General features: G+C 43.3%; 3 protein-coding genes across 21 annotated transcripts in view; 2 read left to right on the top strand and 1 right to left on the bottom strand.

Annotated features, from left to right (window-relative positions):
- The window catches only part of sh3rf1 (SH3 domain containing ring finger 1), a 68,937-nt gene extending 65,687 nt beyond the window's left edge, over nt 1-3,250 (top strand). For all 5 annotated transcript variants that reach the window (XM_020499300.2, XM_031785873.1, XM_031785871.1 and 2 more), the window contains one exon: nt 34-3,250. In XM_020499300.2, coding sequence (XP_020354889.1) covers nt 34-202 — 169 coding nt within the window. In that variant the 3' untranslated portion in view covers nt 203-3,250. The remainder of the gene's footprint in view (nt 1-33) is intronic.
- A 4,764-nt stretch (nt 3,251-8,014) lies between these two features.
- Nucleotides 8,015-11,678, top strand: cbr4 (carbonyl reductase 4). Its single transcript, XM_020499674.2, has 6 exons — nt 8,015-8,020; nt 9,518-9,665; nt 9,828-9,946; nt 9,984-10,107; nt 10,282-10,416; nt 10,647-11,678. The coding sequence occupies exons 1-6, from the start codon at nt 8,015-8,017 to the stop codon at nt 10,685-10,687; spliced, it is 573 nt and encodes a 190-aa protein (XP_020355263.1). The 3' UTR covers nt 10,688-11,678.
- Nucleotides 11,672-18,011, bottom strand: part of palld (palladin, cytoskeletal associated protein) — a 121,744-nt gene continuing 115,404 nt past the window's right edge. For 14 of the 15 annotated variants that reach the window (XM_031785858.1, XM_031785861.1, XM_031785856.1 and 11 more), the window contains 6 exons: nt 16,617-16,705; nt 15,788-15,920; nt 14,425-14,632; nt 14,067-14,232; nt 13,755-13,888; nt 12,015-13,650 (listed from right to left, as the gene is read on the bottom strand). In XM_031785858.1, the coding sequence (XP_031641718.1) occupies nt 13,490-13,650; nt 13,755-13,888; nt 14,067-14,232; nt 14,425-14,632; nt 15,788-15,920; nt 16,617-16,705 (891 nt within the window). In that variant the 3' untranslated portion in view covers nt 12,015-13,489. Of the gene's footprint in view, nt 13,651-13,754; nt 13,889-14,066; nt 14,233-14,424; nt 14,633-15,787; nt 15,921-16,616; nt 16,706-18,011 lie in introns of all 15 variants that reach the window. The other variant, XM_031785855.1, reaches the window with a different exon arrangement.

Genomic DNA, 18,011 nt, shown 5'->3' with positions numbered 1-18,011 from the left:
TATCCTCTCTGATCCCTCATCTCTCCTCCCCAGGTACAGAGTGGTGGTGTCCTACCCCCCTCAGAGTGAGGCAGAGCTGGAACTGAAGGAGGGAGACATAGTGTTTGTCCACAGGAAGAGAGAGGACGGCTGGTTCAAAGGAACACTCCAGAGGAACGGCAGGACCGGACTGTTCCCTGGCAGCTTCGTAGACATCATCTGACTGACCTTTTTGACTCACACTGGACCACAGTGGACCGACCGTGACCTGACCACACCATGAACTGACCATCAATGGAACCACTTGGTTGTTGCCTTGTTTTAGGGTCAAACTGTGAGTCAACCAGGTCAGGTTGCTAGGCACAGTAACATCAGATGGATCCATACACAACCTTGTAAGAGGTCCTCAAAGCACAGAGGAGATTGATGAAATAGTTTAAACAGAGCTCAAGAGATGACTGGAGGACAACACACTACTCATGTTGATTTTATTTTTGTCAGTTATTTATATCTTTACAATTCAAATCGTTAAATGTGTGCCTTGTACTGTTCCTCACTTTATTAAATGTAAGAAACCATATGAACTGTTAATAGATGGAAATATGACAAATTGTAACTTATTTTTTTGTTCTCTGGAGAAGATGTGCTTGGCCTTTCGTTGTGTTTATGGTTTCAATTGACGCCTGCCATATGACACATTTCCTACATCACTTTGTGCTCGACCCTTATTGGCTGCGGTGCTGTATGTTAATACTGCACAGTGTCTGCTGATTTCAAGAGCATACAAACAATACAGCAGATGGGAGGAGAATGAGTGATGTCATCAGCACATAGTGTAGCAAGAAAAGGGGTAGAGGTGGGCCCAATTCCAATCTGATCCCTTAAGCCTGGTCTTCTATTGACTGGAAGGAATCAGCTATATGGCAGTAGCTCCATACCCTCTGGTTGGGTAGTTTGAGTTTCTGATTTATTGCAAACACCTAGTCATTTGAGATCCATGAGAGGCAGAGGACTTGATTGGAATTAGGATCTGGACCCTCCAACAATGGAATTTGCACAACCTCATCCTTTATCCCAAACTGGGTTCTCTTTGAGCTTATTGGAGAGCGAGAGATGTCTTGGTAAAATGATTATGCTGTTGATGCTCTGATGTCGGGTGAGGTTATCAAAACGTTTCCTTAACGTTAGGAAAGCCGTCTGCTGTTGATGTACATTATTAGGTACTGGGAGAGGGATTTTATGTTCTTGCCATTTTTGATGTGTTAAAACTAAAACACTCCATAGATCTTGCAATCAAATGTTACTTACTGTATATTCTTCTATGTGTACTTATTGAACATCGTAGCTGCTCCCCCACTCCCATAATAGTAGACTAACCTTATCGGACATAGCTCTAGATCTCAAGTGAACGACAGACATCACATACAGGACAGTAAACGTGCTACGACTCTGACAGCTACATTTGAATAATATATTGATATTTCGAGCCACATGGATCTTTACAACACCAGGTGCTCTGGACTGTGTTGCCTACAACATGAGGATGCAGCAAGACATCTGACAGACCTGATGTATGTATGACCTTCATGGGTTCTCAACCCTCATTTCAATGATTCATTCATTCCTAACGCGTCTTGTCACTACAAGACAAATCACTGCTTACTTATAAAGGACAGACTGTTTTCCTAATGTAACATTTCATTATCACTCCTCCAATACAAGTTAGTATATTTATCCTTGAAGTTGCGAGAGAAGGTTTTTTAATACCGATCCATGACTTGGACCCTGTTGATTCTTGGTTTTGTCTGATTAAGCTGTACAGTGCATCTATTCAACGTGTCTAAGTGTTCTGTAGACTTGCATATGATTTGTGTGTGGTTGGTTAGATGGGGTTTTGTTGTTTTCTGTGTCTCAAAGCACAAAAAAAGAGGTGTGATTTGAGTGGGTTTAGAGGATGTGAAACCTCAGCCTTGGGTCCTACTTATTTTCAACTCCTTTAATTTCAAAGTAATCCAGTGGGGGCGAAATGGCACTCTTCACTCTCCCTCCCCCTTGTCCTCCTCGTCCTCCTCCCTGTGCCTTTAGTCATGGTAATGAGATTGACAGCACTGTTAGAAACAAAGACAGAATCATCAGGCACCACATAATGAGGATTTGATTTGATCCAATCTCATATTTGTTAGAGAACAGTTTAAATTGGATTATATTAGTCAATGGTGGACAGTAAGAGGCTGTTCCATTGTTTGTGGGCTGTGAGGGACGTCTGCCTAGCTTCACTAGAGCACACCAGGCAGACACCAACAGGCTAACATCCTCTGTTTATTCCTGCTGCAGCCTTTCTCCTATCAGATGCTGTGGTGCAGTATCAACAGCTAAGGCTTCTGTCTAAATGACAGAATGGACCTTTAGGCACTAATCCACCCCAACAAGCGGTTTGCTCTTAGCAACTGGGTGTCAACAGCAGTAAGTCTGAAGGGGTTTGGGGGTCACATTTAAAGGTTGAGGACATTTTAAACACCAGATGGTGCTACATTTTGGACCTGAGGGGAATGTAGGTGACTGAATTTTCCAAAGCGTGATTGTTTGATTGGGTGTTTGTGTCAGGCAGAGTAATGTGGACCACTGTGTGTGACTAACTTCTGAATATGTTGTAGTTGATGTTTTGACTGGTGGGTGGAGGCTGTATAAAGTGGTACGAAACACTGTTCAGACCAGTTGCTTCTCAATTTTCTTGTGTAGAATTAACCTAATGTTTTACTGTTGTCTTGGTATTCTCCAACTCACCTCTTGTCCTGAACTGGGTCTTGCTTACTGATGAGCCTTTTTTTCATACACACACACACCCCATACATTTACACTTACCACACCATCAGTATAACCCGTAGTCATTTTAGTCATATTTATTTTCATGTCTATAGTTGGATGATCAAATAATGCTTATTTTCTTTACATTCTCTGACTGGCAAGAACAACCGAACCAGTTAATTTCGGTGTTCCTGTGAACATGTTTTTGCTGTCATCTCATGCCTTGTTGGAACACAAGGTAGCACTAAAGTTTGCTTTATTAAACTAAACAGATTCTCCTTATGCCAAGGTGATTTACTTGATTTTTTGGGGGTTATTTTTATATAGTCTGATCATGGAAAAATTTGCATCCACTTGTTATTTGGTACAATACTATGTGCAAAACATTCTTAAGTATCGAAGGGAATAGCACATTTTTGTAAACATGACTACCGGTATAACAATAAAAGCGAATGGTTTCCATGGTTTTGACAGTCTGTTTTCGCCCTTGTGTTTAGATGGTCTCTTCCTGCCAGGGTAGAGCTGTCTGAAAACATTACCACTGACATGAGGGACATGACAGCAAAGTCACCTCTCTTCCTCTCTCATCGGTCCCTTCCTACTCTGCGGGGCTTAAGATCGTGTGTGTTTTGATGCGCTTGTTGGTCTGTCTGAGCCAGTGCTTTGGGAAAGTATTCAGACACCTTGACTTTTTCCACATTTTGTTACATTGCAGCATTATTCTAATATTGATTTTTTTTTAAATCCTCATACCCCATAATGAAAAAGCAAAAATAGGTTTTTAGAATTTTACAAATGTATTACAAATAAATGGAAATATCATATTTACATAATGTGGAAGGACCACCAGAGGGCAGGCTGGGCTCATGGATAGTAGCCCAACAAGGCATGGGAGACAAGGTAACCAGAGGCAATTAAGCACAGCTGACGGTACTAATGACATACTCTCCTTCCCCTATAAGAGAGAGAATGGAACCAGCAGAGAGGGGAGGGGAAAACGATCTCTGGAAGATGGCCACCGAGAGAGAGGAGCTATCCAGGAAGAACCACTAAGACGGTGACAATCCCGTGACTTTTTGTTGTAGTTTAAAGATAATCCTATTGTGTTCCTGTTTCATCTGGAGAAGAAGATGTATGTTTTTCCTTGGAAGATTTTCATTGATTATGTTGGAGTGTTTGTGTTGACCAAATGCCCTCAATAGAGAACTGTGTTCAATCAAGAAAACCTACTCCTGACTCGTTTATTCCACCTTCCCGCTTTAGAGTGACGCCCAATTACTTGGTCCGCTCACAATAAGTATTCACACCCTTTACATTCACACCGATTACAGCATCGAGTCTTCTTGGGTTTGATGCTACAAGCTTGGCACACCTGTTTTTGGAGAGTTTCCCATTCTTCTCTGAAGATCCTCTCAAGCTCTGTCAGGTTGGATAGGGAGCATTGCTGCACAGCTATTTTCAGGTCTCCAGAGATGTTCGATAGTGTTCAAGTCTGGCCTCTGGCTGGGCTACTCAAAGACATTCAGAGACTTGTCCCGAAACCACTCCTGTGTTGTCTTGGCTGTGTGCTTAGGGTCGTTGTCCTGTTGGAAGGTGAACCTTCGCCCCATTCTGAGGTCCTGAGTGCTCTGGAGTAGGTTTTCATCAAGAATCTTTCTATATTTTGCTCCGTTAATTTTACCCACAACCCTGACTGTGCAATGCTCCAGTTGGTCTGTCTGAGATTGTCTATACAGTGCCTCCGGAAAGCCGCTACTGCTGATAAACATCTCACAGCATGATGCTACCACCACCGTGCTTCACCGTTGGGATGGTGCCAGGTTTCCTCTACACGTAAATCTTGGCATTCAGGCCAAAGAGTTCAATCTTGGTTTCATCAGACCAGAGAATCTTGTTTCTCATGGTCTGAAAGTTTTTAGGTGCCTTTTGGCAATCTCCAAGCAAGCTGTCATGTGCCTTTTACTGAGGAGTGGCTTCCGTCTGGCCACTCTACCATAAAGGCCTGATTGGTGGAGTACTGCAAAGATGGATGTCCTTCCGGCAGTTTCTCCCATCTCCAGAGGAACTCTAGAACTCTGTCAGTCCCCATTGGATTCTTGGTCACCTCCCTAACCAAGGCCCTTCTCCCCTGATTGCTCAGTTTGGCCTGGTAGCCAGCTTTAGGAAGAGCCTTGGTGGTCCTTAACTTCTTCCATTTAAGAATGGAGGCCACTGTGTTCTTGGGGACCTTCAATGCTGCAGAAATGTTTTGGTACCCTTCCCCAGATCTGTTCCTCGACACAATCCTGTCTTGGCGCGCTACAGACACTTATTTCGACAACATGGCTTGGTTTTTGCTCTGGCATGCACTCTCAACTGTTGGGCCTTTTAGACAGGTGCGTGTGCTTTTCCAAATCATGTCCAATCAATTGAATTGACCACCAGTGGATTGCCAATCGCTGCCGAAGGTGCTTCGACAAAGTATTGAGTAAACGGTCTGAATACTTATGTAAATGTCTTATTTCAGGTTGTTTTAGAAAATATATAAATATACAATTCTAGAAAAATGTTCTTGGTTTGTCATTTTGGGGTATTTTGTGTAGATTGAAGGGGGGGACAATTGAATCCATTTCATAAGGCTGTAACGTAACAAAATTTGGATAAAGTCAAGGGGTCTGAATATTTTCCAAATGCACTGTAGAGTCGTGGCCAAAAGTTTTGAGAATGACACAAATATAAATTTTCACAAAGTCTGCTGCCTCAGTTTGTATGATGGCAATTTGCATATACTCCAGATTGATATGAAGAGTGATCAGATGAATTGCAATTAGTTGCGAAGTCCCTCTTTGCCATGCAAATTAACTGAATCCCCAAAAACATTTCCACTGCATTTCAGCCCTGCCACAAGGACCAGCTGACATCATGTCAGTGATTCTCTCGTTAACACAGGTGTGAATGTTGACGACGACAGGGCTGGAGATCACTGTCATGCTGATTTGATTTCGAATAACAGACTGGAAGCTTCAAAAGGAGGGTGGTGCTTGGAATCATTGCTCTTCCTCTGTCAACCATGGTTACCTGCAAGGAAAAACGTGCCGTCATCATTGCTTTGCACAAAAAGGGCTTCACAGGCAAGGATATTGCTGCCAGTAAGATTGTACCTAAATCAACCATTTATCGGATCATCAAGAACTTCAAGGAGAGCGGTTCAATTGTTGTGAAGAAGGCTTCAGGGCACTCAAGAAAGTCCAGCAAGCGCCAGGACCGTCTACTTAAGTTGATTCAGCTGCGGGATCGGGGCACCACCAGCACAGAGCTTGCTCAGGAATGGCAGCAGGCAGGTGTGAGTGCATCTGCACGCACAGTGAGGCAAAGACTTTTGGAGGATGGCCTGGTGTCAAGAAGGGCAGCAAAAAAGCCACTTCTCTCCAGGAAAAACTTCAGGGACAGACTGATATTCTGCAAAAGGTACAGGGATTGGACTGCTGGGGACTGGGGTAAAGTCATTTTCTCTGATGAATCCCCTTTCCGATTGTTTGGGGCATCCGGAAAAAATCTTGTCCGGAGAAGACAAGGTGAGCGCTACCATCAGTCCTGTGTTATGCCAACAGTAAAGCATCCTGAGACCATTCATGTGTGGGGTTGCTTCTCAACCACTCACAATTTTGCCTAAGAACACAGCCATGAATAAAGAATGGTACCAACACATCCTCCGGGAGCAACTTCTCCCAACCATTCAGGAACAGTTTGGTGACGAACAATGCCTTTTCCAGCATGATGTAGCACCTTTCCATAAGGCAAAAGTGATAACTAAGTGGCTTGAGGAACAAAACATCGGGGGGGGTCCATGGCCAGGAAACTCCCCAGACCTAAATCCCATTGAGAACTTGTGTTCAATCCTCAAGAGGCAGGTGGACAAACAAAAACCCACCAATTCTGACAAACTCCAAGCATTGATTATGCAAGAATGGGCTGCCATCAGTCAGGATGTGGCCCAGAAGGTAATTGACAGCATGCCAGGGCGGATTGCAGAGGTCTTGAAAAAGAAGGTTCAACACTGCAAATATTGACTCTTTGCACCAACTTCATGTAATTGTCAATAAAAGCCTTTGACACTTATGAAATGCTTGTAATTATACTTCAATATTCCATAGTAACATCTGCCAAAAATATTTAAAGACACTGAAGCAGCAAACTTTGTGGAAATTAATATTTGTGTCATTCTCAGAAATTTTGGCCACAACTGTATATTGTTATATACAACCCAGGAATTTCAGCAGTGTTTTTTGGTTCAGTTATCTGTTTTTAGCAGATTGATAGCAGTTTTAAGAGTTAATTGTATTAACAAATGACAGGACAGTGATATCAAAAGTGAGTATTGCATTTTGAAAAGAAGATTCTTCGATTGAATATGGAAGGTGATTTTGGTGCAATGAACAAGTGATTTTGTGTGTACTCATTCAATTGTGCTTAGAGATTTGGATCAAACCATTTTGATCTATTTTGATTTTGGTGCTAAGAAAATGTACTACATACTTGTGAAAATTGCACCAAAGTGATTTTAAAAAACTATGTACAAAACACAGATCAGGTCACAATACAAAGGTAAACTCCTGGTTTTCACTTAAAATGGAGGTCAAACACAAGCCCCAACAGCCAAATACTACATTGAGTCTATATAACAATGCATGCCTTTATTACCAGGAGAATAGGTCCTTGTTGTGTCTGCTTTTCCCACAATGCAATCAACTCTAAGGTGGTGCTCTGTGAGGTAGGTGAGTCATGCGGTCTCTTGTCTGTGTGTGTGGTGATGCTCAGCTGGATAATGTCTAAAGGAGCTGACAGGGTCTCTCTGAGGTCACACTGGTATGCTTCATCCAGATGATGGGTTGCCATGGAGATCACTTATTCCAATTTGTGAGCATGACTGTGGTGGACAGAAGGGGGTAGGTGGCCCGATGGGGGATACAGGGACAAAGAGTTGGATATTGAGATAAAGAGAATTGCTTGCTTTTTATCTGACTTGGCTCTGTTGGCTTCTCTTTTCCCTCGCTCCCTCTCTCCTGTCAACTCTGACTGTCTGGTTCACTTTGCTCTCTGGTGTCTAATGGTATTGGGTACTCTAACAGATTAATGAGGTGTCTGTTTAATCAATGAGCCTTGCTCTGGCATGACCGGGCCTTCCTACTTGAGAAGGAGGGAATCATTAGCTCTACTACAAACAGTGTAAATGTGTGTTTGTGTACAGAACATGTTGGTGAGGTGGTGGTGGGTAAGTCTATTAGATACGCTATATATTCATATGACTGAGTGATGCGGTGAAAATATCTGTAGATGTGACCAAGAGTGATAGTGTTTATGGATTGATACAAGGTCACAGTCTCTGGAGCATACAGTACATATTAATGTATGTATGCAAGAAGAAATAGAGAGAGAGTGTGTGTGTATACTGTGTATATATGGTGAGGAAGACTGCAGAAAGTGAGTCTGTGTTTGCAGGTGTCATTGGACTACAGGGCTGTGAAGGAGTAAAATGAGGTCATGATGTTTAGGATGATGATCTGAATACAAATGAAGCTTTGTCTCACACACACACAAACTGTCTCTCTCCATACAATGCATAATACATTTCAGTCAACACCTAAAAAATGTTGCTCAACAGTTTTTGTTTGTATTTTCTTACATCTGTGTTTTTCCATCTGAGTGTGTAGCTCATAAGACGGGTCAAACATCAGCTTGTGATTTACCCTCTTCTTTACTCTCCTGTAACCCAGTCACTGAGGACAGCAAACAAATCCTGAACAACTTCCAAATGTTTCAAACCGTCCAGCTGTGTTTGTCCATTGTTTTTCACTGGTGACATTGAGCCGGGCTTCTGGACCTTGGATCAGAAGGAGAGTCAGACGGAGACAACCTTACTTACGGGTCCAAAGAGGAACGTAGGATAAAAGGTTGAGGGTATAGGGTTAGGGTTGAACCGGATGTGGACATGAAGCTAGGGTAAGGGCTGACCTAGCCTATGTTTAACCCCTAGCTCAATCCTAACCCTAGCCTAGATTGTATCGTAATTTATATACTGTGGACAGGCTCTGGTTTGGTTTGTTTCAAATGTCTGTGGGTCCAGCTACCTGTGAGGGGCCACTGGCACTAGCTGTGAGATTTGTGAGTGTCTCTTGTTCCCCCATGTGGTTGAATTAATAAACACACTATAGAACAAATGGCGACCTCCATGTGTGTACTGTGCCAATGACCCACTAACGTATACTCACGTTGTGATAATTATATAGAGACAAATACCAAATTGTTATCCATCTTAAACGACAACAGCATTGCGTGAAAATGATCTTGGTAGCATAGCTAGCTGTTAGATCACCTACACCAGGGGTATAAAACTCATTCTTTGGAGGGACTAGTGTGCTGTTTTTTTTCTCCCATTTTCCTTTCAATGAAGACCTAGACAACTAGGTGAGGGGAATTCCTTACTAATCCGTGACCTTAATTCATCAATTAATTACAAGGGAGGACCAAATGCCCGCAGATATTTTTCCGTCCCTCTGTGGAGTTTGACACATGATCTACACAGACAGTGCAGGGAAGTTACTGTCTGTCTGCATGGGCTGCCTGGGTTTAGGGGAGTGGGTGCTCTGAGAGGTCAAGGGGGTTCAGTAGACCTTAAACCAGGCTGCCCCTGAAGCCACTTGCCTAAGTCATCTCATCTTTGATTTGCTCTGCACTGTGTTTTGGTCTCCTGCAGGGCAGGGGCATTCCCAGGCTGTGTGTGGGGGGCTCCAGGGGCATTGGCAGGGCTGTATCAAGGCTGCTGGCAGAGAGAGGCTGCAGGGTTGTTGTGGTGTCCAGGAACCAGCATGCTGCTCAGGCCACTGTGGCGTCCCTCGATGGAGGTACGGTATAATACCTGCAGGAGTGTCATGCACCTGTTTGTTGGGCTCTTCTGTTCACATTTTCAAAACCAGATGAGCCTAGTGCCACACTAACTACTGTTGTTAATTAAATACAGCTCTAATTTTCTGTTAACCTAATGCTAAATCGATCTCATGTTCTAGCTGACCATGTGGGCTTTTGTTGTGACATCTCCAAAGGAGAGGAAGTGCAGAACACATTTAGCATTATCCTGAAGACTTGTGGAAACATTTCATACCATTTTTTAAAGAACTCGTCCATAATCCTGTGTGTGTGTGTGTGTGTGTGTGTGTATGCACCTGTGGACCAGGCTAGAAGATATGGTGGCTATGCTTCATACCAACCTACTGGGGAGCAGGTTGAGCTGCAAGGCAGCGTTACGGAGCATGCTCCACACTCAGGGAGGGGCCATTGTCAACATAGGTACTGTTACTGCATGTACAGCCCCTTGTCATTATTTGAGATATCAGATGCATTCAATGTTGCAGTTTGGCCACAAGGTGGTGGTTGTGGTCCAGGTAATAAACACAATTTCCCACTTCACTTTACCTTGAGTTAACCCAATTACTGTGTTCATGTGATCTGTGTGTACTGTAGGCTCTGTGGTGGAGTTGAAGGGGAACGCAGGTCAGTGTGTGTACAGTGCCAGTAAAGCAGGTCTGGAGGGCTTCACTCGCTCTCTGGCCAAGGAGGTGGCCTCGCGAAACATCAGGGTTAACTTGCTGGCTCCAGGTGTGGAACTGTCTCTTCCTTCGTTCTTTACTGTTTCTCTCTTTCATCTGTCTGCTTATTCTCCTCAACTCCTAGCCTTTGCCCTAGTCTGTTTATGATTTTGTCATCTCTGTCATTGGCATGCTAAATTAGAAACAGTCTTGTACTGTACCTAGGATATTAGTTTCCACTGTTCTCTTGGCTCAAATTTTGTTCTGTCCTGATCCTGTCCCTCCCTTCTCTTTCGCTAGGTTTCATCGGGACAGACATGACAGTGGGGCTGGGGGAGTAGGTATGAACCATCTGTTTTTAAATATCTGCTTTTTATAAATATCTGCTTTTAATCCGATTTTTAATATCTGCTTTTCGTCTACTCAAGCGCATGTCTTTTTAACTGATTTTGGAGTGTACTTTTTAATTCTGATTCACCTTGCCTTTGAATGTGAGGAAATTAGTGCTGAGTAGAATTACTTTAATTTCATTTAGTTCTTTTTTTGTGAGCCCAACGCGCCGTTTCTCTAGAGAGAAATCAAATCATTCGCTAGAGAAGTCAAGAGCTATGTAGGAGGCCGGGGTGAATGGAGTTGTAGCAAGCAAAAATTCAACGTAGTTCACCGCAGAAATGTGGTAATTAACTACAATGACCATAATCCATTTCACCTGTTCTTACCGGCTCAGGTCAGAGACGCATACACTTTTACGCCTACTATACGTTAGGTTAGATGCACACAGACCGCATGAGAGAGGAATGTGCACAACGTCGAGGTTGATAGAGGCTGTTTGTGAAAGTAGGCCTTATCTACTTTGAACAACTAGTAAAATTATTTCGTCAGACAGCTCTGCAGCATACTTTGACAAACTAGCCTAGCTAAATAGGATGACTAAAGACAGTACAATATGGTATTGCAGAGATTTGAAATGGTATCTCATCTGTTATTTCCTCCAGTGGATAAACATTGTGTCTCACTGGAGAGTGCTAGTCCCCTCACCCAGCTGGTACTCACCAGTCACATACATTTACATGCCATTAGAAGCCTTCATGGATCTGGTGCATCTGCGCTCAGCTGCTGTCTGCCATGTGAGCTGTAATCATGGTGTTATTTAACCTAAGGTCAAGGTGGAGACAGTTTAAACCTGAGATCAAGGTAAAATATAATCCAATAAGATTCTTCAATAAAGAATGGAATTTTCCCTGTGATGGATAATATGGCTGCTGAGTACATTGGTGTGGAATTGATTTGTCCAGGGTCTCCTTACTCAACATAAACACGGTAACTCCAGACTTTGATTTTTATTATCTTTCATAAACTAACATGATATCAGGAGAACATTCCATATACAGGCACAGATTGGCATATAAATCAAAAAGGTGTCCTATATGTTTGTGAGTGACCAGTCATGGCAGGATGAAACATGATCTGAACAGATACAGCAAGATATGCCCATTTGGTAATACAGTAGTGAAAGAAAATATATAATTACTTATTTCAATACAATTCTGTGCATATATTCTCCCTTCTAAACAGTTAATAATTGTCAAAAATACTTGTCATAAGTGCCTCAGAAAAATATGGACAGATAGTGATTGAAATAGGCCCAAGTGATCTTTTAAGGCAATATAGTTTAAAAAGAGTGATATTTTAATACAGTCAGGATTATGTTTTGTCATTGAACATTAGAGAAGATACATCATTTATGTCAAGTTTCTTGGGAAAGTAAATAGAGGTTTTTTTCATACAAAAAATAAAGCAGACCATCTGTAGTGTGTGATCAATCCACTGAAGCCATTTTTAGGACTGTCTCATGTGTTTGAAGATTTTAAACTGAAACATCAAAGGAAATAAATGATCTCCAGAATCTGTCATAACAGAATCTGTCATTCTTCATCATTTCATCATCAACATAATCCATTGCTTTGTCATCTTCTCACATTGAATTCCATTCTGAAAAACTTGCTTTTGTCTGTCCTTGATGTCTCCCACTCACGTATCACACAGTTCACAAGCGTTGAAGTGACTGTTGACACTGGGCTGAGACAGATCTTGTGGGCCTCCTGGCCCAGGATAACCCCTCATCCTGTCCCTGTTATAGTCAACCTTCACATGCCAGTACCTCCTAGCATGTCACGGACCTCTCTTTCCATCAATCAATCACTGAAGTTACTATGGTAACACAAAGCTCTCAACGGTGTCTGCATCATTCAGCCAACATTCTCTTTTTCACAACTCATCCAAAGTTACTAAACAGTTTTAACTTCCAAGGTCATTTGACCTGACAAAAAAACAGAAGCGAAAAGTAAGTAAGGCCCGGCCTTGTGCAATATCTATGGTAATTATGATAAATGTTGAACCCGACAATGCTGATATCTAGGGTATTGTGCTACTTGTAACAAAAAAAAAGACACTGCTGATATCCATATTGTGCTATGTTACCCAGACTATGCTGTGATACCCATATAAAATAATAACTTTGTTTTGGGGTTTCTTCTGGGAAACATGATGTGCTGCTCCCATGCTTTGGACTTTCCATTGCAGATCCAAAGTTTGTCCCGTTTCTAAATATCTCTGCCCCTACAATTTGGTGCCTTTGTTGAGGGAGTATTTCATAAAACGTCATCCATTTACATACAGCGTCACAAATGGCAACATTGTAACATGCATAATAATGCTACTTTCAACTTGAACTTTATACCTTTGAATTATAATTGTTACAGAGAGATCATGTGAGATATCTCAGACACTTCAGAGGTGAACACACTTGTGTGTGGTAATGGCAGTTTTACAATCGAAAATAAACTTCAATGGGTTTCAGGGTAGATTCCTCTGCTTTAATGGTTGACCAAAGGGAATCATCTGATCCTAAATTGGGATCCATGTTTGATTGACAAAGATATTATGGGGTGTCACATTGCCCGTCATCCATCTTCCAGAAAGGTATCTGTGGCCTTGTCGTACAACACCTCAGATGGAGGGGGTTACATTTACCCCTATGTCTGGGGAGAACGGGGTGGAACAGGGCTGGTACTGGGGTCAGGGGTTAGTTTTAAGGCATTACATTAGGGACTTGTTTGGGCATGTGGTGCCCCCGTTGGTCTCTACAGGTCATCACTCTCCACCAGGCCTCCCGGCTGCAGGGGGCTGGAGTCGGGGAAGAAGGCTGCCTTCACGTCCAGTCCTCTCTCTGTCAGCGCTGCATAGCGACTCGTCGACGGACGCACCTTCTTAGGCTTGGGAGTGTTGGGCTGCTGCCACTGAGCTGAGGAGAGGAGAGGAAAGAGGGGGAAGGAGTATATATTGATATTGATATAGATTTTTTTGCAGTTTACATTTGGTCCTGTGTGTTTGTCTGGGGGGACTTACTGTGGACGTCGAGTCGTGCAGTGCTGGACACAATGCCAGCCTCGTTCTTGGCAGACACGGTGTACCAGCCAGCATCCTCCTTCATGGCTGGTTGGATGATCATACACAGATAGCCACAGTTGTCCTGGTGCATGCTGGGAAAAAAATAATTCAACACACCCTTAGGACCGAGTTTCACCGAATGTTGTCAGATCATCAATATCTTTATCTTTAAGCATCTCCAGTTTAGAGAGGCTGCTTACCAATGATATTGGTATTCTATTGGATTTATGTAATACAAGCCATAGACGGTGAGTGGTAGTGCAGTCTTACCTTATCCTGTCTGTGTTGTGCGTGAAAGATTCATTCTCTTTCTTCCAAAAGATCTGTGGGTAGGGAACAGCCGACACACGGCACTCCAGACGCACCGGGTAACCCTCGGCAACACCAGTGTTCTGCAGCTTCTCGATGAACGAAGGGGCCTTGTGCATCTCTTTGGCTGGAGACGAGAGAGACCAAGGTCAATCATATCAAACTATGATGCATTGTGATTAGTACTACATTATTTGAATCAACAACTAAAAGTAGACAACGTGTATTTTATATCTGAGAAGACATCTGAAATATTGTGACAATGTTTCAATGATCACCTGTCTATGCCTATACACATATGTACTGTATGGGTGTCTACCTGCTACAATGAGTTCCAGGTTGAAGGAGTTCTGTCCAGCGCGGTTGCTGGCAATACAGGTGTAGATGCCTGCATCACGGCTGGACACGGGCTCGATGACCAGCGAGTGGACGCCATTCTCCCTCACCAGCATCTTGTGGGCGGAGTCAGGACGAATGGTCTGACCATTCAGCTGCCAGATCAGGTCTGGTGTGGGCAAGCCACTCACCTAAAGGGGGAACACAACAAACACTCAATAACTCATTCATCACATTGTGTTTATTTATACAATGTAATGTTTTGAATCTGGAGCTGGAGCATGGCAGTGTGTATTTGCAGGGTAAATGTGCTGGTATTTATTTGCATTGTGAGTACGGTATTATGGTGTGTCTCTGTCTGCAGTGTGAGATCAACAGTGTTTTATTGTCGTTTGTCTGGAGTCTCCCGGTCGCATGCATGTTTTCTCATGGGAACTGCCTGGCCTGTGAAAGGACCTGCCTCTCTTTTCAGCACCCGCTGCATGCCAGAGAAACCCTACACCTGCCCCTCCTTCAGTTGTGCACGGTAGAGCCCACCTATGTGTGTGTGTTTGTGCATGTGTATGTATCCGGCCTTGAGTGTATTAAGTGCTAGAAGTAGAATTAAGTAATTTGTTGTTGAACATTCATGTAGTACAGTTCCTGTAGTCCATTTTGGGCATGGAAAGTTTGAAAACTACAAATAATTTGGAAGTAAATATCATTGATATTAAGAGCCCCAGGCCATTGGAGACATTTTTTTGTATAAAAAGAGTCTTGTTATAGCGTGTGAATTCCTTGTATGGTGCTGTTAGGTTTTATTACAGTTTTCTAATTGTCTGACTGCCGCAGGCTGCAGAGGAACGATTAGTGACCGAGGGAGAAACAGAGAAAAGGGAAGGCACAGAGAAAGAGAAAACAGAGGGAGGGAGAAATAATGTCAGAAAGAGTGAGAGAGAATCCTCTTAATCCTAGCAAAATGACACTAGCATTTCCTCCTCACTCGCTCTGAGCCATTCATCATGGAAGAGGAGATGAAATATATAGCCGCAATTATTTCTTCTCCAGTATATGGAATGCATAGGGAGGATGCCTTTCTCAGGCCCACAGACACTCCTCATCACTGACAGAGTATCTGAGGGTGGTTCTGCACTCCTTTCCTCCATTTTCTATGACTTACTATGTGCTCAACACCAGGGTTCATTTTGGAAAGTTGCAAAGTTCCTTTTTTGAATTCTTAGAATCTGTAATGCTTCCAGTAATTAAAAACACTCTTCCCTAACCAACAGGCCAACAATGGTAGAATCCTAAAGGTGTAGCTGTAGTGTGAGGTCAAGAAGGGCTGTGTTCAGGGGCCGTGGTCTCACCTTGCAGTCCATCCGGCAGAGCCTACCCTCCTGGACGATGAGGTCACCAGGCGCCTGCAGGAAGTGGGGGCGGAAGTGACGCTCCTGGATGTTCTCGTTCTCATCACCACTGTCTCTGGACCGAGACCTAGGTCTGAGGCGAGAGAGGGGGGAAGAGAGGGAGGGAGGGAGGAAGAGAGAGAAGAAAAGAAAGAGCAGAGCAGAGGGAAGACCAAGGGTAAAAAGGAGAGAGATGAAGAGGGAGGGAGGCACTGATGGATATCTTAAAAAGCTTCACTCAGTCAGACTGGATATGAAAGCCTTATCTGGGAGTGGATCATATCAGTTTATTGGATTGTTGTGTGTGTGTGTGTGTGTGTGTGTTTGACAGTTCATATATTTGGGAGAGATATTTTATTGAAAAATCATTTTACAGATCAAGAACCAACAGGTGTTTCCACCCACTCACACTACACTATTCAACGAATATAAAAACATCAACACAAAAAGTTTGATTTAATACTCTAATATCAACAGAAGTGTACTGTAAACCCTGTATATGCCCATAACTCTTTTAATAGTTTATAATAGCGGTATTTTAGGACAGATGTTCATACACCTGGTGTATTGACCACTTATTGTGAATGAGTGCGAGTCTGTACTTGCACAGTACAGATGGCAAATAATAGCCAGCAAGAACACTGCCAACACATTTCTAAAGCCCATTATTAATTATGAATAATAGCCAACAGTGTTCGTTTGTCCTTCTTCTCCCTGTGTCTGTCAGGCAAAATGACTGACAGCCATCGTGCCTGTCAGTCATTGTGCCTGTCAGTCATTGTGGCCTTACCTGCGGATGTGTCCAGGTGCAGAGCGCTGGCTCCTCCCCCTCTGGTTCACTGCCTGGACCATCATCCTTCCAGTACAGCTCACCCTCCCCTGAGAGAGAGAGAGAGGTTATCTCCACCCTGCTACCACAAAAATACTTCCACCCTGCTAACATACAGCAGGTAAATGCAAGTATTTCCCATGACTGTGCCTCAAAACCAAATGTCTACCTGAGCCACCACTCCACCCTGGACTTGAACAGCCTTTAAGACCAGGTCTGCCCACCTTCATCTGGACCCTAAAGGGTACCACCCTCAACCCCAACACCTCACACAGGAGCAACAGCTCAACAGACACCCTGCCCAGACCAGCGGGACACCCCTCCCAGACCAGTGAGACACCCCTCCCAGACCAGCGAGACACCCCTCCCAGACCAGCGAGACACCCCTCCCAGACCAGCGAGACACCCCTCCCAGACCAGCGAGACACCCCTCCCAGACCAGCGGCAAATTTGGTAGAGCAGACCTAACTCACTCTAAATGAATCAAAACAAGAATATTTTACATTTGGCTATTCAAAAGGAAATGATTTCAACAGAGGAAAAATTTCCTCCTGTGTGCTACCTACAGTGCCTTGCGAAAGTATTCGGCCCCCTTGAACTTTGCGACCTTTTGCCACATTTCAGGCTTCAAACATAAAGATATAAAACTGTATTTTTTTGTGAAGAATCAACAACAAGTGGGACACAATCATGAAGTGGAACGACATTTATTGGATATTTCAAACTTTTTTAACAAATCAAAAAATGAAATGAAAAAAATTATTCAGCCCCTTTACTTTCAGTGCAGCAAACTCTCTCCAGAAGTTCAGTGAGGATCTCTGAATGATCCAATGTGGACCTAAATGACTAATGATGATAAATACAATCCACCTGTGTGTAATCAAGTCTCCGTATAAATGCACCTGCACTGTGATAGTCTCAGAGGTCCGTTAAAAGCGCAGAGAGCATCATGAAGAACAAGGAACACACCAGGCAGGTCCGAGATACTGTTGTGAAGAAGTTTAAAGCCGGATTTGGATACAAAAAGATTTCCCAAGCTTTAAACATCCCAAGGAGCACTGTGCAAGCGATAATATTGAAATGGAAGGAGTATCAGACCACTGCAAATCTACCAAGACCTGGCCGTCCCTCTAAACTTTCAGCTCATACAAGGAGAAGACTGATCAGAGATGCAGCCAAGAGGCCCATGATCACTCTGGATGAACTGCAGAGATCCACAGCTGAGGTGGGAGACTCTGTCCATAGGACAACAATCAGTCGTATATTGCACAAATCTGGCCTTTATGGAAGAGTGGCAAGAAGAAAGCCATGTCTTAAAGATATCCATAAAAAGTGTCATTTAAAGTTTGCCACAAG

This window comes from Oncorhynchus kisutch, linkage group LG13, assembly GCF_002021735.2.
Source record: "Oncorhynchus kisutch isolate 150728-3 linkage group LG13, Okis_V2, whole genome shotgun sequence".
In the NCBI taxonomy this organism is placed as follows: Eukaryota; Metazoa; Chordata; class Actinopteri; order Salmoniformes; family Salmonidae; genus Oncorhynchus; species Oncorhynchus kisutch.
The sequence above is the reverse complement of the archived record's forward strand: the minus strand, read 5'-3'. Positions and strand labels throughout refer to the sequence as shown.